The sequence below is a fragment of the Neolamprologus multifasciatus genome, chromosome 20, assembly GCF_963576455.1.
Source record: "Neolamprologus multifasciatus chromosome 20, fNeoMul1.2, whole genome shotgun sequence".
In the NCBI taxonomy this organism is placed as follows: Eukaryota; Metazoa; Chordata; class Actinopteri; order Cichliformes; family Cichlidae; genus Neolamprologus; species Neolamprologus multifasciatus.
The window spans coordinates 26,055,273-26,079,767 of NC_140458.1; the positions used below are offsets into that span (position 1 = coordinate 26,055,273).

Here is a 24,495-nt window from a genome sequence, read left to right on the forward strand (position 1 = left end):
GGACTGATCTAGCAGCTGAATTACACCAATACTTTCAAGTATGTTTAGAGGAGCATCTTTAAAACAAAAACAAAAACCCCACTGAGATATATTCCAGTTTTTGCTTTCAAGAGAAAGCTCCTCAGTACCTCTGTGACTGCTCTGCTATCTGGGTGAACCCAACAGGAGTAACCACAGTGATGGTCCCAATGCACACAGGACCAGGAAAAAGAGTGAACACACCAATGACTGCTGGGAATATGGAAATCTTAACTACTGTGCTGGCAGGAACACGCTCACATACGCACACCAGCAGATAATAAGTCTGGGACCGAAAGGTTTGTGCTGGGAATTCAAGTCCAGGAAAAAAATCATTACCAGCTTCTTGGTCTTAGAAATGACCACATTTGATCTGGGAAAAAATGTTAAAGAGTAAAATATACTAGCTTCATATCAGGCTGTGACAGAGTGTGTTAGCAGACTGCAACACAAGACTTTGAGCTGCTTTCAAGTTAGGGCAGAGTTCTGAGGGTTGAGAAGAAGCCACCAATATTTTCAAAAGCGAAAACGTGGTTTTTTAAAGAAAACACTGAAACTATTTAAAAGTTACCAATTGTGAAGCTCATAGTTCTTCGGGTCTGAGTACATGTCGATTGGCAGACAAGCACACGCAGCAAAGTGCACGTGTTTGGCAATTTTTTAGTACTCTTTACGAACAACTTCGTTTTCATGGCTTCCCAGTCATGTACCCATACCTCATTCTCATAAGATACACTTTTGTGGTACAGTTGTCTGATATGATACAACAGGAGGTCTGAAAATGCAATGAGCAGCAATAAGAAAGAGCCTAATATAGATGGCTAATACAGATGTTTTACATAAAACAACAAAATGATCCAACATGTGTTTAGGTAATGTGTTTGAGGATCGTCTCGTGGGACGAGTTAGTCACATTTGAGTACTCAGGATATTTCATAAAAAAAAACAAAAAAACCAAAAAACAAAAAAAACACGCAAATTGCTTTGTTGAAGTCAGTACAAACTTCTACTTTAAAGTTGTTTAACAAATTACTTTATTTTCAACATGAAACCAGTGCTTTGTGTTCTCACATGCACTGACAAAAAGAAAGAAAAAATATACGGGGATGAATTAGCTCTAAATTAATAACTGAGGTGTTATTCTAAGAACGTCTAATACCTTAATATTTTGAAGAGAAAAAAAAAACTTACATTTTTGAGATGCATTTAGGCTTTTGAAAAAAATATTCATGCTATTTCTGGGATTTAGCATCATAGCCCTTATATTAAACTTTGTCTCTTACAGACAGTTGATGTTTTATAACAGATTCATAATACACTGAGGACTGCATGCTGAAAAATTACACATTATTGGCTGGTAAATGAAAGTAAGGGAAGGCTTTCTTTCTCAAACTGTAGAAAATTCACCCTAGTCTGGCACATGAAGAACCAACTCTAGCCTAGACTGCAGCTCAAAACATCTTTGATTGGGTAAAATCCCACAAACACCTCTTGAGGATAAACCATTGAGATTCAACAAATAGTAAGCTCTTACAGTGGAAACACCGTGTTAGATTTTTTTTTTCTTACTTATACGACCAGCAGGGTGATGAGATGAATGAGCACTTTGCAGTGGTCTCTCTGTGGACTGACGCACGGCAGTGCCACAGTGATTAACTTGTTGATTGCTGAGGTGAGAGGTGTGTACAGCTCTGGGGAATACACTTTCTGAAGTGAGGACTATTGCTTCATCTGCCATGGCTATGAGGCTCAACACTTGTTTTTAACAAAGACTGACTCCATTTTGAGTATTTTCCCTACCCACATACTACACCCCCAGTGCACACAAACACAGGCACAGCACAGTAGAAGCACTCCAAGATACAGTGATGCACCTGAAATAACCATTCATGGCAATGAGTGTGTTAATATTATGCATGTGCACCAGTACAGTACACCACTGTTAAAATTTTACAACAGTGAGTACATGTTAATATAACAGACTGCAAAAGACTTGCTTTGGGATTCAGAGTGGGGTGAGTTACTGTGGAATGCCACGGTTTGAAGAGGACCCTCAGGAGGAAGTAAGCAGCACAAAGACAGCCAAGCAAGCTTTTATATCCATTTCCTGCATTTAGGCAGTGGGGGTTGGGCTGATGGGATAAAATATTTAGTTAATGGACAGAATGGAGTTGAATGAGATTACCTCGAGTCAGAGCCCCAGTGCATGGCATAGATTTTAGCCAGATGCCCCCTCAGTGTCCGTCTAGTGCGCATCTGAATTCGGCCAACAGGGTCAATGTTAGCTGTGATCTAAAAAAGGATCAAGATGAGACAGAAAGTCACCTTGAGACCATCATGTATTAGTCAAAGTATTAAAAATCTTCCAACCAAACCATAAATTATGTCAAGTCAACATCATAACAACTATAGCTCTTACCTGAGACAGGGTAGCATCTGCACACGCTTTCCTGGCATCCTGAAAAAAGCAGACAGTAAAATTAGAACATCATATTTTATGTGCAAATGGCATGCTTTCATGTCTGGGGGTTCCTTACTTTTAAAGCACTCTGTAAAAAAAATTAACTACACTATAAATGTCCGACATCTTAAATGCACTGGAATGACGACATCCATTTAGTAATAGTAAATAATAAGAAACAATGGTGCAATACAAGTGAGATTAATGTAAATCAAGTTGGATTCCTGCTCAGTGGCATCCCACTGCAATGATGCTACCGAGGAACCTGAGCAAGCGTTAGCAGGCAGCTTTAACTTCTTGCCCACAGCAGTCATGTAGTCATGTAAAATGTAGTAGAGACTCAATGCAGAAATACTGTCATCCCACAGCTATTTTTGTTTGCTAGTGTTAGTGGTGCTTACATTGATTTTGATCATGTGACAATATGCTTTACAGTACTGCTACAGGTGATAAAGCCTGTAAAAATGTATTGAAGCACTTTAATAGGACAAACTAAGAAGTACATAACCCCTATTATCACTACTAGTGTGAAACCTGGAGGTCACCGACAAATGTTATTTGGATTTATAAATCTACTTAAAGAAAACAAATGCAGGTTACTTCGGGGACTGAAGGACTTACTCTGATCTGGTTCTTGAGCTGCTCAGCCTCCTGGCGTAACTGATCCAGTTCACTCATTTTCCTCAGCTAATGGTGCGCTTCGCTCCGCCGCCTAGACTCTTGCTGATCTAAAGGAGACAAGCAACGAGATGCTCAACATACATTTCGCATGCCAAGTAGTGATGCAGTCAGCTGTAATACAGTACATGTGAATTAAACATATGGTGCTGACAAATTACTTTGACTAGTACACAAAATTTACATGGGATTCTGGCCAAAATGGAATGATGTTTTGTCTTCTGTAATGTATTTATAGACATGTTATCATTTTGTTAGTTACAGAAAAGCCGGGGATCACACAGTATCTTTTAAATCCAATCTGTGAGGCCCAGTCAAAGTCTCAGGGAATCGCTTTCTAGACAGCTCAAGACTTGTCCTCGCCAGCTTGAAACTGTTACCTAGCAACAAGCACTAGGCAGCTACTTTAGGCTTAAGATAACAATTTTGAGGATGATGTTGAATTTGTTTTCTCTCCCCTCCCAAACGACAGCAAACCCTTGGGCAAACATCTGGCCACAATGAGCAGCTGATAACCATTTCTTCAGAATCAAGGCAAAAATACATTAAAACAAACAAACAAACAGAAAAAACACTAGGCCATGCAGGCCAAACACATACCCCCTACTGACTGCCAAAACAGAGCAAGGATCAAGAGTCCAGATATCAAGAAAGGAACAAGACAGACCAAGAAAGCAGCAGTTTCACTGCACTACTGAAACCCCAAGGTGCTGAGACGATGGGCTGGGACTGACAAAGCTGTCAACGTTCTGGCCTCGGGACTCTAAACTCTCCTCCAATGTCATCCCTGTAATCCTGGGACACAGTTGATTCAGCTCCTCAGCCAAATCCGGTTAAGACAAAACCTGCTGATGATCCTAAAAGCAGTGGCTATCTTGCTGACCCCAATCCTCTGGTTAACACAGACACTTTCACTATCCACAGAAAGATGACAAATTCGACTTCAAAGAAAAATACTATAACAACAATGAACCCTAGCTCAGAAATTCTACACTGACAGAAGATTAACTGAAGTGATACAATCATTGCTACTTTCAGCACCAATAAAAATTTAGGTGCCAACACAAATCAGCAGACCAATTCACCTGCTTAGTGGGGAGGAAAACAAACAAAAAAAGACCCCATCTCATTGAAATGTGTTATATTTCAATATAACACATTTCAAACAAATGAAGTGATTGTCTTCATTAGGGTTTCTCCTATCTTCACTTCAAAAACACAAACTCAAGATTTTATAAAATTAAATATTTAAAGACAACAACGTAAGCATCATTACTCCCCGGTGTGTCAAACGAGCTAACAAACACTACCATCTGCACTGCAAACACATCTTACCTTCCTGTTTATCTGGGTTTCGGTCCTTTGTCCTAAAGAGTGTTGAGACCTTCTGAATGAACACTTTACCCTTCAGGCGCCTGACATCTTAGTAGCTACCTGTCACCTGATTGGCTAGTGCTGTAAATGGGTCTGCATCTAAGCAAGTCCTCTTAGCCCCCTAATCTTGATAAAAAGGTCTCATGGTAATATCACAGGCTAATTCTTGTCTTCTCTGCACTAACCCTTTAAGTAATCACGGGTAAAGAAACTAAAACTACCAGTGGACTTTTTGCAAAGATATTGCAAGTTCAGATTTTGCAACCTGAGCACAACTAAACTGTAAGACAAGCATATGAAAAGCGTGAGGGAGACCAAGGATGCATCCCACTGGTTGATAAAGTCTAGGTTATGGTTAGTGGATGCACAACTGGCAACACAGCTGAAGAAAAATCAGTACAGCTGCGATTAACCTTCCTATAAAGCCTCTGAATTAAAAAAAAAAAAAAAAATCCTTCCATTTATTTATTCTCATTTTAGTCATTTCCATAAAACCTCATGAAAGATCCAATTCCCTTTAACAGCTATTGCAGTAAAACATGGTGGGCACTGAGTTTAAAAGAAAGGATTTGAGATTCAATCACTGCTGTTGGATCGTCCTTTTATGACTCTTAATGTTCTAAATGTTTTTGTGTGCGTACAAAAGTGTTCTTCCTTTGTTCTTTTACAACAGTCAAACACCATTGTTGTAAATCAATACAATGAGCCACAGATCCTGCCCCCCCAAAAACAAAAAAAAAAAACATACTAGCTCCACTGCTTTCCCATGGCCTAGGAACTTTTGGGGTGAGTCTGCTGTGTGAAACATTGATGGCTGTTCACACTAGCCTTCTTGCTTCCAAATCATCCACAACATCTATTCTAGCTACAATAATTGTCCAGATTCTAAATGAGTGTAAGACAGAGGACAATCCGGGGGGGGGGGGGGGGGGGGGGGGGGGGGGGGGGGGGGGAGAGACGACGACTCTGGAGCTCTTTGTCAATCTTTAACACATATGGTAAGTATTTTAAGCAGTTTCTGAATTAACTTAACTTTGTTCCTGCACATTTTTAGATGGGAACACAGACGATGTAAACATATTAGCCTTTTTTCATAATCATTACAGTGATATTAGATTTCTGCAATCTAAAAAGGGAACCTACAGGTTCAGATTTAAATAAATCCGTGTAATCTACACAGTATACCGTTTTAGACTACAGATAACATATTACATAAATAATATGCCTGTATGTGCAAAACAGAGCTGTATAATATGCTAGAACCATTCAAATGTGCAAAAGCTTGAGTTTAGTCCTGATGTTGCTCTCATGTGAGACCTACAGCTATTGTCATTTCTTTCTTTGTTTTAGAGGCTTTCTGTCTTTAGCAAGTGAAACACGTGGAGTTGGCAGAGGTCAGGGGATCAATGTAGCGTGTCATGAACATTTCACGGTTTGATCCTTGAAAATTTTCTGTATGAATGAATTAAAATTTGCCTGAGCTCCAAAATAACAGCCTCTGAAATGCTAAATTTATTCAAATGGTAGAAATTTATAGAAGTCTATTGGCAAAAACATAATATCAAGCACTACTGGAGATTAGAATTAGCATAAAAAAGGTGTGATTCAGAGGACTCTTTTCCCCTTTTGCTGGTGGTGGGAGTGTTGAAACCACTGGCAGCCCAACAGATAGAGCCTCGACTTCACTGCCTTCTCTTTCTGCCAGCTATTTTTAGAGAGGTGGTGGGGGAGGAGGAGTAGAAAGAGGAGGAGAGAAGCAGACTTCACATTTTCCAGCCACTCCTATCAGCTCCGACATCTCGAGCACAACACATTGACAAGGAGAGAGGAAGTGTAATTTGACTCCATACACAGAGACTTCATTGGTATTTCTTCTTCCCATACACAATGATCACAAATACAGCATCCATTTTCACAGCATATAGATTTATAGGTTTTTATCAGATGTCATCTCCGCTGGTGTTTCATTAAACAGTATAATATCTGATTCCCCCCCCCTTTTTAGTTGATAAGCCTATCTCAAAAAAAATCAAAAATATTTCATGCGAAGGAACAAATTTGTGGATTTCAGAGAGCAAATTTGAGTTTGCTCAAATTTTGAGCCTGAGTTAAATTTTAAATACAAGACGTACCTCATTAAAAAAGGCCATCATCTTTTTACTCTTGAGCATTTTTCCCTTTGTGATTTTTTGGAAGTGACTATGGTAATACTAAGGAAAAAAAAAAAGTTGCTAGTATAATTTATGCCAATGACACGTAACACTAAATACAGAGAAAACTAATCAAAACATCTGATAAATTATCAAGTGTATATCTTAATTAAGACAAAAAAGGCAGCACAGGTTAAGGGACATACACAAAATGGTCTAGTGTGAGGTGAGGCAGCAAATTTTGGGGTAGACAAGATAACTCCGTGTGATGACAGTGTCCTCGTGCACAAGGGGATATAGACAAGAGAGGCAAACAGGAGGACAGAGCCAGATTAAACTAATGAGAGTGAACAAGCAGAGGACAATTGGGAGGGTAGATGCTAATTAACCGCTTGGTAAAGGGGAGCAAGGCCCAATATGCTTCATGGCATCCAGGACTAACAAAGAAAGATTATACCTATCCAGCACTGGGTTTTTTTTTAATCTTTCCAAAAGCCAGATATATTCCTATAGACCTCATATTTTCATTCACAAATAAAATGCCAAAAAAGACAAGTGAGTCTTATAAATAAAGACTAATGCACATATAAACAAATAAATAGAAACAATGTGGAAAGCCTGTACACTGGTGCAACAAAATACCTCTTCTAATTTCTTAAAAATGAATAAACGGGTATTCCAAATATTAAAAAAAAAAAAGATTTATTTTTTACATTTCTAACTCTTGCCCAGCTGGGAGACCAAGACAAAAAGCCATGTATTAGGCACAAAGGCAGGGTGGTGGGCTAAATAATTTACACCCTCCTGCCTCGATACCAGCTGCCCCACCCTTTTCTTTCTTCGGGGGTGCTCCCATCTCACTTGTCTGATTGTTCCTGCCAACTTGTCTCAAGGTTTTTTGTTTTTAAATTCTTGACCTTTAATGTGCCTCTTAGGTTGAGGCAGATTTGCTGCTAGTAGAAACAAACCGTATGAGCTGCAGCACGGTATGGATGGGGGCTGCTCTTGCTTGCAAGTCAGTTGGTAGCTGTCTAGCTGTTGCAGTGCCTTAGCTACTGATCATCTGTGTCAGCATGCAGCCTCCACCTTGATACAAATGCATAGATTCTCTAAGCAGGCGTTTCCTTTTTAAGGGTGTTTCCCTAGCTGTGCTCGTCTCTCTCTTCCCTTTGTCAAAACATTTAGCGGATGTGGCGACAGCACACACACACACACACACACACTTACAAATACACTTGCTCGGTGGTTTCTTCTATTACAATCGTGTTTGCCATTGTCCATTTATGTTTTTGAACCAGGCTATGGAAACAGGTTACTCTGGAAATAATAACTGGCAGCATTACGCTAAAGGTGAATACAAAATCGAAGAAGAAAAAGAAGCAGATCAAAGAGACCGAGGGGAGGGTGGAGATCCAGCAGGAGGCAGTGTGTTGAGAGCTACAACACCAGAGGACAGGCTAGCACTTCACACAGAATTAGGTCAGTCTGACTTAGATTAGACCTGGCCTATGCTGGTAAACAAATAATCAAGACCGACTTAATGCAAAAGGCTAGGCTCTGAGGATGCAGTGGGACAGGTCACTTGTAACCATCATGTCAATTTCTGTATTTACTATTAGCTTGGCAGCCCATGGACCCTTCCATGTGATGACACAGAGTTATTACTGTAACAGCCATTACATTTAATGTTATGTTAACTGGCACTATAAGACCTTCCAGTACACTGCCTATTTTAGAATAGTGTAACCTGGATATTTTTTGTAACCATAATTTACAAATGGCCACTAAACATCCCACATGCAGGACTAAACAAATAGATACAAATTAATGTGTTATAAAGATTTTTATAAAAAAGAAAAAGGTTTGATTATTTTAGCATCCGCTGAGTCTAATGCTTAAAATCGCAAAGGAAATGTGCCAACCAAGGACTGAATTGTGTGTGGTCCATTTATTTTTCCCCTTTTTAAATAATTATGTTTGAATTTTAGTACAATGTTTCCTACAAAAAGAGAATTTAGTAATGGTGGTGCATGCTGCAGCTATAATTCACACATTTTGCAAACACTTCCCATGCAGGTATGGTAGTTGTGAATAAGGAGGTCACCATTCAATATCAAAATTCTCAAAACGTGTTTGTACTCATTTCCTTTGGTACTGTAGGCAGCATATAGGCAACAAGTCTACCAGAACTGAAGACGTATGGCTACAAGTGTTCTAAGTCTGTCCTTAGCTGTTGGAGGAGAAACCACACAAGCATAGAGGGGCAAAAACTATACATGGAAGAATCCTGCTAATGCAGCTGCCAAGATAGCTCTACTCATCGATAAGTCAGAGTCTATGGAGGGACTTTACTTTGGAGGGGGGTGGTGGGGTGATGAAAGTATGGCAACTGATTCAAAAAGGCAATATGCAAACAATATTATCCAGTACTTCAAAAGAGGAAAGGAAATATTTTTAGCAAGCATTTAAAAGACTGGCTCCCAAACCTGTTCAAAGGATTTAAGCCGAGTGAACTTCAATTCACAGTAACAACGCCCAAATCCTCAAATCCAACGCCAGGTCCTCAGCACAATATCCAACATGTTTAGCGTGAACTGGACAGAAAGATTAATTAGTCCGATACCCAATACATGTAAGTGGTATTTGACAAATACTAATGAACGTTGTAATTTTACAACATTTGTGTTCACAGTCGAATGTGTAGCTGAGAGCATTAAGACATTTCTTTGCTGCAGTTTTATTCTTACTGGGTGACAATGTTACACTACAGTCAAACAGACTGAAGTGTTTGCATTAAAACACATGCAACATTATGCCAACAACCTATTTCCAGTTATGTGCTTTGCATCATTGTGTGTGCGGATAGTTTTACATTGCTAAAAATCACACCTGGTTTAAAAACGCAGGCTGTGCAAAAAAAAAATGTCACCGTTGCTTCTGCACAAGTGTGAAAATAAAATCTGAAAGTTCCTGAAAATACAAATGTATATGCATATCATACCAAACCTACTCTCCCCAAAAATGTGATTAGATCCCTCTCTGATTTCAACATTTATATCTGGAAGGAAAAAAAAGTTTTATCTGGGTTCAAGTCAGAAAACAAAAATGGCAGATGGTTTCCCTAAAACCTGGGGAATGCACTTTTAGGAACAGCAACGGCTTTTAGAAAACTATGTGGAGAGGAGCTACCTTATTTCTTCCTGTGTCTATTCTTTAAACTTTACAGCATTTAAAACATCCTAAACCTTTGCTGTTTTACATCAAGTTAAGCCATCACAACTGGTTACACTGTAGGAGATGAGCATAATAAATGAGACATGCTTCAAGACTAATCATGTTAAAGGCATTGGGCCACATCAGAATGAAAGTAAAAGCAAAACTGAGAATTTTAACGTTCCACAACAGTCAAACATTTGTGTGACTGGTATGTCTACTGAAAAATATTTGAGGATTGTCGCAACTGACTACCATCACAGTACATCTCGACTATTTCTAGAACATTTCTGTTTCATTTGGATAACCAAAAAACAAAACTTTAGGAATACCAATTCAAATACGTATATAACTGTAAAACTTTCTATATTTTAATATGTTATAGTTCAATTTGTTCCAGTATAAAAAAAACAGGCAAAAGATACAGTAAGTGCATGATTTTTAAGTCTTACTGGTGGGCGAGGGTCTGTAAGTGCTGTGAGGTAGTGATCCATTGTAAATGTAACTGAAACACAACCAGGTCACAAAGGAAGAAAGGACAAGGGGGGTGATGATGCAGTAACACAAGACATAAGGGAATAGCTCCTGGACATTTTTTAAAAGCTCCACCAATCTCATCCACTTTGTCATTTTCCAACACACCATTCAGCTCTGAGTGGCTTGTTTACAAGGCAGCTACAGCACTGTGGAGCAGGAAGTGATTCCTTCCCCTTCCCTGACTAGCTAGCATCAGTATGAATGAATGCACTATGAAATGGTTTTCACACCGGTGACATGAAATACCAGAGTTTCAATACCATATTATTTTTAAGACCATTTCTGTTATTACTGCACTGGTGTAATTTATATGCCACATTCAACTTTCAAGGATTTAATAAAATGTATATAACTGTACTGACATCACATTTGATAATTTGACTTGGAAAAAACTAAAGTGAGATTTTTGCATTTTTATGACCATTCATTTTACTTTTACCAATATAGGGACACTCCTTGGTTAACACAAACTGTTAAGCACCTTAAGTGCCTTAGTTTTTAAGTTGTTAATGTTTTCTTTGCCATTACCATTTTTTTGAACATACTTGAAAATAAGTCAGAAGGTCATGTAGCATGTTTGAAGTTGAATACAAACATAAACCGCTGAAACATCAGCAGAGTCACTAGGAGAAAGAGGAGAAAACCCCAAAATAAAGTAAAGTGAATAAAATGCTTAAACAGTTATAGTGAAACCCACCACCAACACAGGACTTGGTACTAGAAAAAACAAAACAAAAGGGGAGCATAACCACTTTTTATGTTTACGCAACTAAAATTAACATGCAAGATTAACTGTGGATATTTCAGCACTTTCACTTATACTAATACTGTGCCACTAATGATATAAATTAGATGACGGGGAAAGGTTGACAAGATGGGGATTAGTCCTTAAATCACTGTTTGAGAAGGTGGGTTACAAATCTTTCTGAGTCTCAAGAATGGCTGAACTAAATATGAATAGCCTTGGGCCTCATAACCCATTTTGCTCCAATGAATGTAGAGTAAAGTCCTGAGGCTACAAATGAGTATGCATAAGATGGCACAGTTCTGATTAAGTGAGCAAGTGGAGGTGCAAAAATAAACTGAAAGATTTATTGAAAAGAAAAGAAAAAAGTACAGTACACAGACTTCAGTTACCCCAACAGTTTTGGAAATGTACCACAAATTCAACTATTCACTATTATCCATACTTTTTCGCCTCTGAAACACTCATACTGGACGTACACAGACTGATATCCCCACAAACAAGATATTTCTCTATGTATGCTTTAGAATTATAATATGTGCCAAGTCCACTAAAGCCAATTTTAGATATCAATTATTTTAAGCAACCCCCCCCCCCCCCCCAAATACTGTCAATGGCACAATGCACCATTTCCTTGCTTCTGTTATTCAAAGTGTACTAATCAATGCAATCAAAAAACCAACACTTTATGGAATTTATGTTCTGCATGAGCACTACACTGTGACCAATCTGGAGAAGTGAAGGCTCTGGAGGTGTGAACAAACATCTTACAGACAAATTTTCTATCCAGCTTAATCTCTATAAGATAAAAATGACCACTGCACTACCAACCCATTTTGGGTGGAACTCAAGTTTCCATTTCCTGGATTTCTGGCATGTAGACATAAGAAGAATACCATCAATCACAGGGGGATGAACATGTGTGACTCTGCACAGCTGCCAAAAACAGATGTTTTGATACATTTCTATGACATGAGATGGAAATCCATAAGAACTCCACATCTCAGGATGCTATGTCCAACAACATAACATAGCTTACCTAGTAATTAATTATTTTAAAGCAAACCCCCCCCCCCCCCCAACAACAAAAACAAAACACAGTTAAGTTAGTTGAAACTAAATACTAGCCCCATCTACTGCTTTTTTTCCAGCCTGAATAGAGCAGTCAAAGTGTTAATCCTCAAGAACACTTGGAGATTTTTAAGTTAATTTGGATATGAATGAAATTTTATAAACACACCCTTTTTGCATTGTAATAGTTTAGACTAATGTTCGATTATTGGCTCCAACTCCAGCATGATCAGCAATGTCTGAACTGGAAGGAAAAAGCTCATCACCACATAACAACCCCACAGCAAACAAACGCCGTGGAGGTGTAATTACAGAGTGATGTTGAATAAAATGCCTAACCTTATTTCATTTGTAGAAAAAAGGTTTGTCTAATATCCTACACTTTTTTAAAGATCTTAGACAAAATCTAATTGAAATTTCACAAAATAAAAGTCTGGAAAAAAACCCCAACAACAATAACTATGATGTCTGTTATAATTTGTAAAAAATGGTAAAGGAACTATTTTTTATTTTTTTAGTTTGAATCAGCAGAGAAAACTTTAGCATAATTGGCTAGTTGTCAATGTCTGTTGGTAAAGTTACTATTGCAAAAAAAACATCAGTGGGGTAACCCTAACCTTACTGAGTGAACAATCCACCATTTACTGGAGGTTTGTGGTTTTAGGGTTTTGGGGTGCAGTGCCGAAAAGCGAAGGGGAAGCCTAAATTAAAAAAAGAAAAGAAAAATCGCAACGCATAAGAAAACATATTTCCTTTTACAATGATTCATCTTATTTGCACAATTACAATGAAAAATTTATAACAATAAAACTCAACCAATTACCCAGCCCTACATTTGAGTGTTCTTTATATATGCTGTGTGGACCATCCCTTTTACTGGACACGATTTTGTATGCATGCACCGTCAATGTGGTTGGCCTGTGCTGGTAATGTCTGATGATAGGGGACATAACATCAATGCGACTGACAGTAGTGTTTAATTGATTGATTAGTGAAACATTCCATGATGCTGTGTGCTCTTTTGCTAGACAGAAAACATCGTTGGTAGAAATAGCAGGCATTTTTCAGACCACATTTCAGAACAAGATGCTCTCAAAAGGCAAACCTAGCCAAAAACAAAACAAAAACTTAATGCACATAAGCTGCTCTGCAATATAACTGATCATTACTAACAAGAAAACAGAAAATCAAACATGAGGCTCAACCTTTAAAAAACATAATAAGCTATTCCTAATGCTCAGCATTTTTTCTGACGATAGCATCAAGAGAAAATAATATGCCCGTTAAAAAGATAAGATTGTATATGTCAAGAAAGTTCATGCATTTTAACATTTACTTGCTACAAAGCTGCACAACCATCTTTTCATACTTGGATATAAATGAGTTAATAGTTAATTAAAACTGTAAAGGGAGAGAAAAAAAAGGAAAGGGAGGGAAAGTCAGGCTAGCCCAAAGCCAAAAGCATGACTTTATTTAAAGCATAAAATACACTCCTTTGATTGCATTAATAATCACACCCCTCCCCCTGTGTTTTCTCCCCAAGCTTCCAAGAGAGGAACAAGTGTGTGAAGAGTCACATGACAGCTACCCCACTCTTGCTCAAGTGACTGTGGCCTTTCTTGCTTTGAAGAGGAAGAACACTCACTAATAGTAGCTGTCTTTCCCAGTCATCTCGGGATTCAGGTTTGGTCACATTTTCCCTTTGCAGTCAAATATAAGGGCGAGAATGTAAATAGACACAGAGATGGTCTCTATTCAAACCAGATCAGGCGGTGAAATCCACATGCAAAAGACGGCCAGAGTTTGTTATGGGCTTGTGGGAGGGTTACGGTGTAAGGGATGACAGTGATGGCCAGTGTGTGGGTCACCAAGCGGCTCTGGTGCCACTTACTTTGAATATTCAAAACAGTGGCTAAGACCTTTGGGCCAGCGGTGACATGTTATGTAAGCATAACAGCACCTACAGTCAAACTATACACAAATCTAAACAGTGGGAAAGGCTTAGGAAGAATTTTCTCTGTAATATTGACACTTGGGAGTGCTTGGAGCTATAAAAAAAAGAAAAAAAAAGACTAAGAATGTTTGCCAAGACACAGATTGAGAAACAAATCTTTATTTGTTACTGCACACCTTTCATAAGTAATCTGTTCTTGCCACTGCTTAAAACAATCTTTACTGATAAATCAATTACAGTACCAAATAAACTTTTAAATGTTCTTTTATCCAATTGGTGAATGTTATATAACAGATCATGTTCAATATAACTTAAATAATAACTTTGTTATGTTTGAAATTTTACAGTTTTGTTAGTGAGGTTAGCAGATGGCAACCTGTGTCAATGATTCTGTTAACAAAAATGTATGAGTCTTCTGAGAGGAAGATCTGAACTGAATAGAATACTTTAAATTGTATAACCTATAACAATGTAAGGCATTAAAACCAACTCCAATATGCCTTTGATTTATTTATTTATTTTTAAACCATGACTCAAGAAAAGCAAATCATTTTGCATTTAAGTTGTGATTGTGTTCAGGAAACGTAACATCCTGGTGTAAACCACCGTAGCTGCCACTTTAGGGTAGTGACACTTTTGAGAGAGCTGGCCTGCATTGCCACTAAAGGTAGCAAATGTTCAGTTTGCAGTCCTAAAATTTATTTCTTTTTTTAAATTGCCTTTTAAATTATAACTGAGTGTCCAGTAGTTTCCAATGATGGGCAAAAAAAACCCAAACAAGAAAAAACAAAAAAAACAAAACAGATGTTTGATATAAGTTACAAGTGCTACATTAGATAAGGCACTGGATTACCTGTGACCTGTTTCTGTACATAAAACAGCAAACTGGACTCTGGATGACATGGAATTTGCTTCATGTTGCCATCGCAGTTCTTAACGCAAACATTTTCTACATGTTGACAGTTTTCTCTGCTATGCATCAGTCACATTAATTATGGCAATACATTTAGATGCATAGCTCACTGAAAATACCTGGCAAGCAGCTGTACTAGCAGGGCGAGTAGCACAGAACAGATCTGGGTTTTGTGTATAAACAACCAACGACTACTTACTTCCTGGGCCATTACCAAGTACTACAACTTGAGCAGGGACTTTTTAGACAGGAAAATTGGCTCAGAAACTGAATATAAACCTAGGTTCCTCCAGATGACATGCGGGTAAAAGGCCCAAGTTTCAAAAAGGCTTTAATGGCTGATGAAAAATTCCTGCAACTAGAAAAGGCTAAAATTTTCCTCTTTGAACTATTTGAGTAACTTTTAATGCAGATGTTTTTGATTCTACTGTTGGGCTACCTCACTATAAACCTTGCTGTGGTAAAGAGGGAAAGCCCTGCTGTTGTTGTGGGTGTGCTGGCATTTGCACTCAGTGCCAAGTTTCATAATCTTTGTGACTAGCTCTAAAATTTGAATTTGGAAGTTGTACATTGTAGCCTTGAGACTTCTATTAACACTTAGTGTTAATGTATGCCTGCATCTGTGCTCATGTGTATATGGCTGAAACACATGTGTGGTGTGCATGCAATTAATAGTTAGATAACTTCCACCAGTGGATGCTAAGAAACTTATTATCTTCTGAAAGATATTGTTAGAACAAAACTGTACTAGCACAGCGATTCCATCACAGTCTTTAGCTGCACATTTGCTTATGGATGATCAACACACCCTGATGAAACTGCGCTTGTGCTGCTTTCAGGAGCTGTATTACACAAAGAAGAAGAAAGGATTTAGATTGCTCAACCAACAAGACCTATGAGTATAGTAATGGAAGGCATACTGCAGAGACTGCGACTAATGGTCTTTCAAAATTAATATTCACAAATAATGTTGCTGATAAAGTCACTATTGTGGATGAAGAGAAATACATATTCAGGAGCTCGGCATAGTACAATGGATAACTCAAGTTCCATGCCCATACTGTTCTGAGTATTTTTCCATCAACTCTCACATGAAACTGTCTGTGTTAGAAACCAGAACCCCAAAATGCCTCGCAGAAAACTGATTTGTTGTGGCTTGTAACCAACAGTTAAATGGCATGCTACCAGTTTCCCTTAAAGGAAACATTTTACACAGGCCCCGTCAAATGTGTCAAGATTCCTTTTTAATTTGAAGAAATTGAGATGAATATACAGGCACCGTGAAGTTTTAAGTCAGATATAGGTAGATAGAAATGTAGGGTTGTTATGCAACAGGAAATCCAGGGTTCACTGTGTACTTATGTAGTTGTGGGGTCAGTTTGGTATACCGGAAATAATTATTTACCCAAAAATTGCATCTTCAATTAAGTGCAAATAATGCATTATTTCCTTCTTGTCTTGAATCCGAAACTCAAACTTTACATAATGTATCCTACGCTTTCTATCAAGCATTGTAGTATACCTGAATTTGCATTTGCACAACAAAGCCTTTTTGTAGTAATACTTGTGTGGCTGTTGGAAAACATCTGAAGTTGGATCAGGCTACAGTAGTTGTATACTTATAACTCCATAACTCTATAACAAAAGGGGCAGTTTTTCTCAGTTTTTTTATTTTAAAAAACTATCATAAATTTGTACAGAAATTAGGAAACAAAGTTTCAGTTTAGCAGCAGTACTGTGACTACTTGAATAACACTTGCAATGGCCATGCTAAACAGGACCAGGGTACTTGAAGTCCACTGGAAAACAGTGAAAAAGCCATTACAAAGTCCAAAGAGTTCACCACCACCAAAACTCCTGAACATCAGCGGTTACCCATCAGCTACAACAATCAGGGAATTGCTCAAAAGCATAATATATCCTATATTAACAGGATATAAAATTATCTTGTGTTTATTAACGTGCAAAAAACTTGGGGCTGATATGCATAACTATAACTACTGAACCAAGGCAATTTAATTTCAATGCAGGCCTTTTATTTCAGTCTAGATGTGATAGGGCTTTACTGACTAAATGTATTGATTACCAACCATAAATGTAATTAAAGAACCATTATTAAACATGTTCTGTGGCACTGGATGGGGACTGGTATATATTCATACTACAGATCTATTAGGAACCTCAATAGAAAAGTTATGTTGTCATGGTGTCCACACTCACTGCTACAAGTTCTGGATTGAACCAGCTCATCTGAAGCAGGTTTAAGTTTGCATGTTTTCCCTGGTCTTGTGTGGGTTTACTCCAGAGGCTCTGGGTTCTTCCCACAGTCCAGCACCATTAATGCTATACTAATCTGTGAGTGCATGCGTCTTTTCATTGAGTAAAAGAAAAAAAAAAAAACCTAACAAAACAAAACAAAAAAACTCTTGATTGACTCTGATCAGTTTAATTCCATTTCAATTTACCTGAAAACGACAACAACAACAACAACAACAACAAAAAAAACAAAACCTCAACCTACCAGATGCAAACCAAAGATGTGGAGACTGTCACTAACTAAGAAATCATAATATACCATAATGGTCAGTGAGACAAAACCACCACCACGTTGGATCCAACCACTCTTGCTTTTTGGTCTCTTGGAGCCACAAGTATATAAAACTTGCATCATTTTGGTCTGGTCAGAAGTTACGTTACAGCCAAGGCTGTCACAAACATACAAGACATCTTGCGAGTTCAGGTATCCAACACTTGAATGAAAAAGGTATTTTATCAAAGAGAGGGTATGGGGGTAATCCTGTGAAAGTATCAATCACTTTGTGCCATCTAAAGTTCTTATAGAGGGAAGGTGGATAATGTGTGCTCTAATTACAGGACAGTGAGCATAATAAACTGATGAATTATTAAACTTACTGTATAAGGTACAAAATAGTAAAGTGTATTTAAAACTTTGCTAGGCATGTACACCCATATTTATTTGGCCCCTCAGCACATCTGCTTTTTACAGTGGACAGTGAAAAGCAGGATCATGCCTGATGTGAAAATAAATAAATAAATCAGCACTATCACTAACCAAAGCCACATAATCCCAAAGACTGAAATCCACATATCTAAGAATTTAATCCCATTCATACAGTACTCCCAGATTAAATGAGGGAAAATAAATAAACTGGATGACAATCCCCCCACCCATCCACCCAAATCCCAGGCCAACGGGATAATTATTCAGGTTTTAAACACATGGTCATTATCTTGTGGTGCTACTCACTCACAGCTAAGCTACTGACAAGCTACACTGTGCACAAACTCAGTCTCAAACAGACAATTCTGCAATTAATGCTTTTAGGCAGGCCTGTCGTATATGACTTGTTTCAAGGCAAAGTCATCAATAAAATGCTGGAGAAATTCATGCAGCTTTTTCTATTGCTTTCCAACAGGGCCAAAGAAAAACAGTGTTGGATATATTCAGGGTGCCAATATAGAGTGGGTCACATCCAGGTCATGTAAGCTGATTAACAATAAATAGAACAATGTTTTATGCTTGGTTTGTTAACTGGATGCTTTTGGGCGTGCATACAGGTTGCGCTTAACCCAAAAGTGCTACAGATAAAACCTTAACTATTCACAGTATACTGTTCTGCATAAACTTCCTCTTTTATTTGTAGTTTATTACAGGTCTGGCCAAAAGCCTGGAAAACCAGACCACTTCATACAAAAACAAATAATGCCATAGATTTCTCCCAAACTTAACTTCCATCAAATCAGTTGTGAGGTATGATGTGATTAGTATGAAGAGATTGGAACTGGAAGTTTTGGATCAGTGCTAAAATAAATCTAATTATGACTAATAAATGAATAGGCATGATTAAAAACAAATACACAAAATGTGTCTGATATACAGGCACACAGAAAGAGAATAAGTAAAGTTTTGGAAATAAGCAGAATACATGTTACTGCAACAATAACAAAATGTGAAAGAACTAACTTAAAAATCTAAAGAAGCCATTCCATCTTTCATTCTTTAAATTCTGTAATCTGTTCTATCACATCTCTAAGCAGCTGTGAGGATTGAGAAGAAACATCCCATTCCCTAAGGTGTGGTTAAAAAAATCTAAGAAAATAAGCATAATATTAAAATCTAAATAAAAAATACATTTCATATACAGTATTTAAAGTGTAATTTTCAGATCCCCTGATGTTCAGGTTCACAGTCAAGATGTACAACACCCCTTCCCCACCATGTTGTCCTGTAAGTGAGGTGCACATACTGGATTAATCTGACCAGGAATGCTATGAGCATGAAAACGTTTTAATGCAAATACATTCTGCACATTTTTAGGATGAGGATAATCAATGAGATCTAGCTTGCCAAGCCTAAACCCATCCGATGCTCGGCAGCTGCCTCTCTCTGTCTGAGAAAAAGCGGTGATGAAAAAGGCTTTGAACGCCATCTTGTTCATTGCAGCTGCTTGGGCCCTGAATACAGGAACCCATTCATTCGAGGAGGCGGAGGGAGGGGGCACACTGGCAAAATGAATTCATCTTTGTGAACCATTAAAAACGGCTAGCTCTCTTAAGAAACAACACCAATATTCCTAAAACGGTTGAAAATCGTCTACGTTCGGTCACGAATTTTTCTAATGCAGTATCTCAATACTGCTGGCCTCCAAAGTCCGTATAAGCGCCAGGCTTCATATAGCTCGTCTCGGTGCTGTCGGAGGCGCACAGCACAGCTTCCTGCGACAGCACGTCCAACCTCGCCGCTGAACCCGCTTACGAAACATTTCCCGCCGCTAAATACAACTGTTCCAATTCATTTCTATCTTAACCCCCTACGGCATTGTGCCGACTGGGATATGCTGCTTCACCTTTGAGGAAGCATGCCCGTTTTCCGGGCTAGAGCTTGAGATACTATGGAGCGGCGCGGCCCGACTGGGCACGGTTACTGTAGCTGCTAACAACTTTCACTGCAACGGAGCCGTGATTGAGATAAACAGATTGTCTAATTGGATCTCGTCAATCTTGTTTCCACGCCGTTAAAAGAAGAAGTCTAAAATCAACCTAACTGTGTTCGCAAACTGACGCTGGGTTAACTCTCATGAAACTAAAATGGCTATGGCCACAATCAGATCCACAGCCGTGCCTGCGATCATACAGCGGCCCTACGGCTTGGTAATCGATGCAAATTCATATTACTTTAACGCGCTGAGCATTATAACGAAAGGCCAAGCTGAAGAACTGGGTGGCTGACTGCTGATTAAACGTGGGATTTGTTAACATATCTGTGCCATACAGTTGCCATCATCTCCGGCGGTTTAGTTTCGATTCGCTCACATAAATGCTTTTGGTTCAACTACCCCGTTTTAACATAGCTTTGCAAGTAAATGTGTTTAAGTAGGAATTTTGTTACATTATGTAAATAACAGTAAATGCTGCTGCTAAAATACAACTAATGTGCTTAAAAATCATAAATCAGCAACAGCACCAGTGTTCAAATTCATTATGGATACAGGCATGTTGTCGCTGCCATATTCGTAATTCACACACCCAGATGATCCATACCAGGCTGCAAACGTAGGCTGTGGCCACTGCTGGCTAACTTGTATGGACTGGCTACGGAATAGTGGGGGTGGTAGTGATTCTGTTGGTGAAGTAGCCATTTTTAGACTCCCTTCGTTGTCAGTTTCATGATGCTACGAATTTGCAGTATGAGTAGTGGTAAATCCAAAATCTGCTCACGCCCGTTTCAGTTGTGTAAGTTTGAGAAGTAGCATTGTGTTTCTTCTTAAACAGCTGGCCGAGGGTTCATCAACAATAAACTGATAGTAGCAAGTGTGCCACCAATTAGCCTATCAGGTAATCCCAGGCTACCCTATAGAGGAAATATGTGGGGGAAAAGGGCCCCTTAAGAGCTTAAAAATGCTGGTAACAACTGATAAACTTTACATCCCGATTGCTGGGGGGAAAATTGCTACTTAAGTAAAGCTGAAGCAGGTTAACGCAGGTAGCTAATTTCTTCAACGAGAGCGAAAGATACCCGGACGTTGGAGAGGGGTGCGGGCTAACTTAACGAGCTGTCACAATTCACCCTGCTAATTAAGGTTAGCATTGGCCATTAACTCCAACATTGCCGGACAAAGCCATTAGATATATATTATTTGGTTAAACGACACTTTGTTTGAGAAACTTAACCAGTGACCCCCACTCACCGTCTTGGCAGAAACGTCTAGCTAGCTACAGCTAACTCTAACGAAGGAGCCACTCAACCCAGTTTAACCCTTTTCGTTCTCCGTCCCTGCTTGGCAGCTAGTGAACTGCAGACTTACTGTATTTCCTGAAGCGCATTTTCAAATATCAATACAGTTCCTTACCCGCTTTCAATCGAGGGTATCCGTTGTTTATATCACATTGACTGGAAACAGCAAACTCTTGCCTCTCCTCTCTCCGCCCAGGCGCTCAGATTTAGCTTGTTTAGCCACCGAGGAGCGGCACTCCCCGAACCCAGTTTTTGACCCGCCGAGGGGGGAGACACACCGGCACAGAGGCGCAGAGACAAGACGGTGTTCACCCAGACAAGGCGTGTCAGAGTCCCGGTTAAACGTTCCTCAGTCTCAACACAAATTCCAACTCAAAGCAAAAAAATCCCTTCTCGTCTTTCCCACCGTCGTCGTCCCTCTTTTTCTTCCTTCACGCCAGGATCTCAGTCGCTTCTTCCTCCGGCCATCAAACAGCAGAGATGGGCGCGGTAACCCTGCATTCAGGTCTGGGAAACCCCACGTTACGGTAGCGTCACAACGCACGGCGGAGGGGTCGGCGACCACTTCAGATCAGGAAATGCTGCCATCTTTGGTATCTCCAACGTACCTAGAGGGAAATTTATCTGCTAAAACACTGCTTTTAATTCTAAAACTCGATTAATGTGAAAACTTAAGATAAAATTGGAAAAGTGAATGAGAGTTTTCGAAACCAAGGCAAGGCTGAATAGTGATTTTCACCCCAAGAGAATGCAGCTGCTGAAAGGTACATGGAAAGTTGTGGGGCAACTAAAGAGTGTACATAAAGAGAAACGAAAGTACTTTGGAAAAAAGTAACATTTGAACGTCATAAAAACAACAACAACAACATACATTTCGAGTGAATTTAAAACAATACAGTTGGAAGCGAAAGAGAAAGTTAACTAAAAGAAATGACTGAAAGATTAACCAGGCTTCAGATGATGTCTAAAGGGCTTATTTTCTAAAAGCTAAAAACAATACAAATAATGTTACATTTATTGGCGAACAAATGATGGTTGAAAATTATGTAATTATATATACCTTTCATAATAACTGATGTGTTGTTGAAGTAGAAAACAAAATATAGCATGATGGATATATAATGGCTAAAAGACCAGTTACACTTATAATAATACTACTACTACTAATAATAATAATAATGGGTTGCATTTATACTTACTGGTCTTACTGGTAATAACGTAAATGCTAACTTAAGGCGATTAGGCATTAACAGCAATACAGCAGTGTTTATCTGGCAGGGCTAACAACCAACTACACGCCAGGCCATGCTTGTACCAGAGGATCTGTCACTTTGGAATACAAACTTGTACAGATTATTAGTTGCTTTATACTGAAAACTGACCACAAATTAACGGATACATTTTAGCAATAACATTAGTGACTATTGTATTCACTGCTATGTTGTTATACACAATGAGCAATGTAAAAAGTTCAAATAAATGTGCCACTGGCATTTTATTAGACCGGATGCATATCCAAAAGTGTCATGTATTTGCAATATGAAAATGTTATCAAATTCCATTGAAATCTGACCTTCATGCCAGTAAAGCAGCTAGTGTTTCAAAGGAACAACACGCTTTCATTTGCAATCCAAAACAGGCAAATGTTATGTTTACTTTCCTGCTAGCGTGCATGACTAAGTACATATCACGATTTTGCTACACCAACATCTGATGTTTATATATGTTTAACATGTACATTTGACCCTGTATTTTTTTGTGTGTGTTTAACAAAAACTAAGTATCAAGTAATATGTTCTCTTCTGCTAATCTATCAGTAATGTCTTATGGTTAGTATAAACTGGTCCTGGAAAAAATCTTGTTGACAAATTATATTCTCTGGGTATTAACTTCACCACAATTATATAAACTGAAATCATTAGGGGTTTGCTTTCTCTACTCAGTGCTTATGGGTGGGCCGTCAGTGCAGCGCAGAGATGACTTGATCGTTATCACCAGTAGTCTAGGTAGAGTGCTCAGAAGAGGGGGTTAATGCTCAGCGGGTTAAGGCGTTACTTGGAGACGTGGAACACTTTGTCGTCCTCTGAGACAACAAAGTGTGCATGGGCTCGGTCGGATAGGGGAAGACAACAGCTACTGCTACTTGGCTTGTAAGAGAAATGTTCCCTAGAGAGAGCTACTCTCTCTGTTTGTGCCAGATCTGTTTAGTGTTGTCTTTTCAAATGCACATTAAGTTCAGTTTAAATTCAGTTTAATTAAAATGTGAGCTGGACAAATGTGTGCATGTGTCACATTCATTCTGAAACACTGATGTGTACTTTTACATAAAAACAGACTCTTTTGTATGAATGAGCTGATGGAGTTAGAAATGTTATAAGAGTAGTTATGTCTATTAAAACGATCTGTAAATATGCTCTTTAAAAATGTGAATTTCCACAAGTGCGTGTATTTGATTCCATCTCACTTTTGTAAACCCTAAAACCTGTGGTGGCGGGACAGGCCTGCTGTTCTGTGTGTACACTTTCTGCTCTCTGAGCACACATTAATTTCACAATTTCACCAAAGTAGCCATGCAGTATTGTATAGAGATGTGATTTAAAACCCACCAAAAGCTTTCCTTTAAGTGCATAGGTGTACAAAAGGGCGATATTGGTATAAATTGTTATCTTATGGTTATGCATTTGATATCTTCGTTTAGATTTCTTTTTATGTAATAAAACGCATTGGCAGTTAGGACTGTCTGTCAGGTAGTGTTTAGCGTGTGGGTTTCCACTGGGACTCATCTACCCAAGTTAATGCTGCTGAGATTTAGTTGCCCCTGGATACACCCCTGCCTGTCTCTGCATATATGTGTTGTGAAGCTTCTTTAGTAGTGCTTCAGAGTACCCAGGGGAGAAAGCTTATTGTCTGCATTCAGCCTTTTGATGAGGTGAACAGTCCAAAGCTGGATGTGCTTTCTGTTTAAAAACTAATTCTAATTTAATTGGGATAAATTGGACATGATAAACAGTGCTGATAAGTGTAAGGATTGACAAATAATAGACATTTTAGTGTATTATGAAGGCATGAATTTGCCTTTAAAGCCCATTAGAAACACTTGTTAAAGTGGTTACAAATAACTTCTG

At 38.6% G+C, this 24,495-nt stretch overlaps 1 protein-coding gene across 3 annotated transcripts in view; it reads right to left on the bottom strand.

Annotated features, from left to right (window-relative positions):
- Positions 1-21,856, bottom strand: part of LOC146495043 (guanine nucleotide-binding protein G(I)/G(S)/G(T) subunit beta-1) — a 30,076-nt gene extending 8,220 nt beyond the window's left edge. The window contains exons 1-4 of one of the 3 annotated variants that reach the window (XM_085144574.1): positions 21,486-21,856; positions 3,101-3,207; positions 2,438-2,476; positions 2,204-2,310 (exon numbers count right to left, since the gene is read on the bottom strand). In XM_085144574.1, coding sequence (XP_085000700.1) covers positions 2,204-2,310; positions 2,438-2,476; positions 3,101-3,157 — 203 coding nt within the window. In that variant the 5' untranslated portion in view covers positions 3,158-3,207; positions 21,486-21,856. Of the gene's footprint in view, positions 1-2,203; positions 2,311-2,437; positions 2,477-3,100; positions 3,208-3,757; positions 4,173-4,492; positions 4,606-21,485 lie in introns of those variants that run through there. The other 2 variants (XM_085144572.1, XM_085144573.1) reach the window with 2 other exon arrangements.
- Between the last annotated feature and the right edge of the window lie 2,639 nt (positions 21,857-24,495).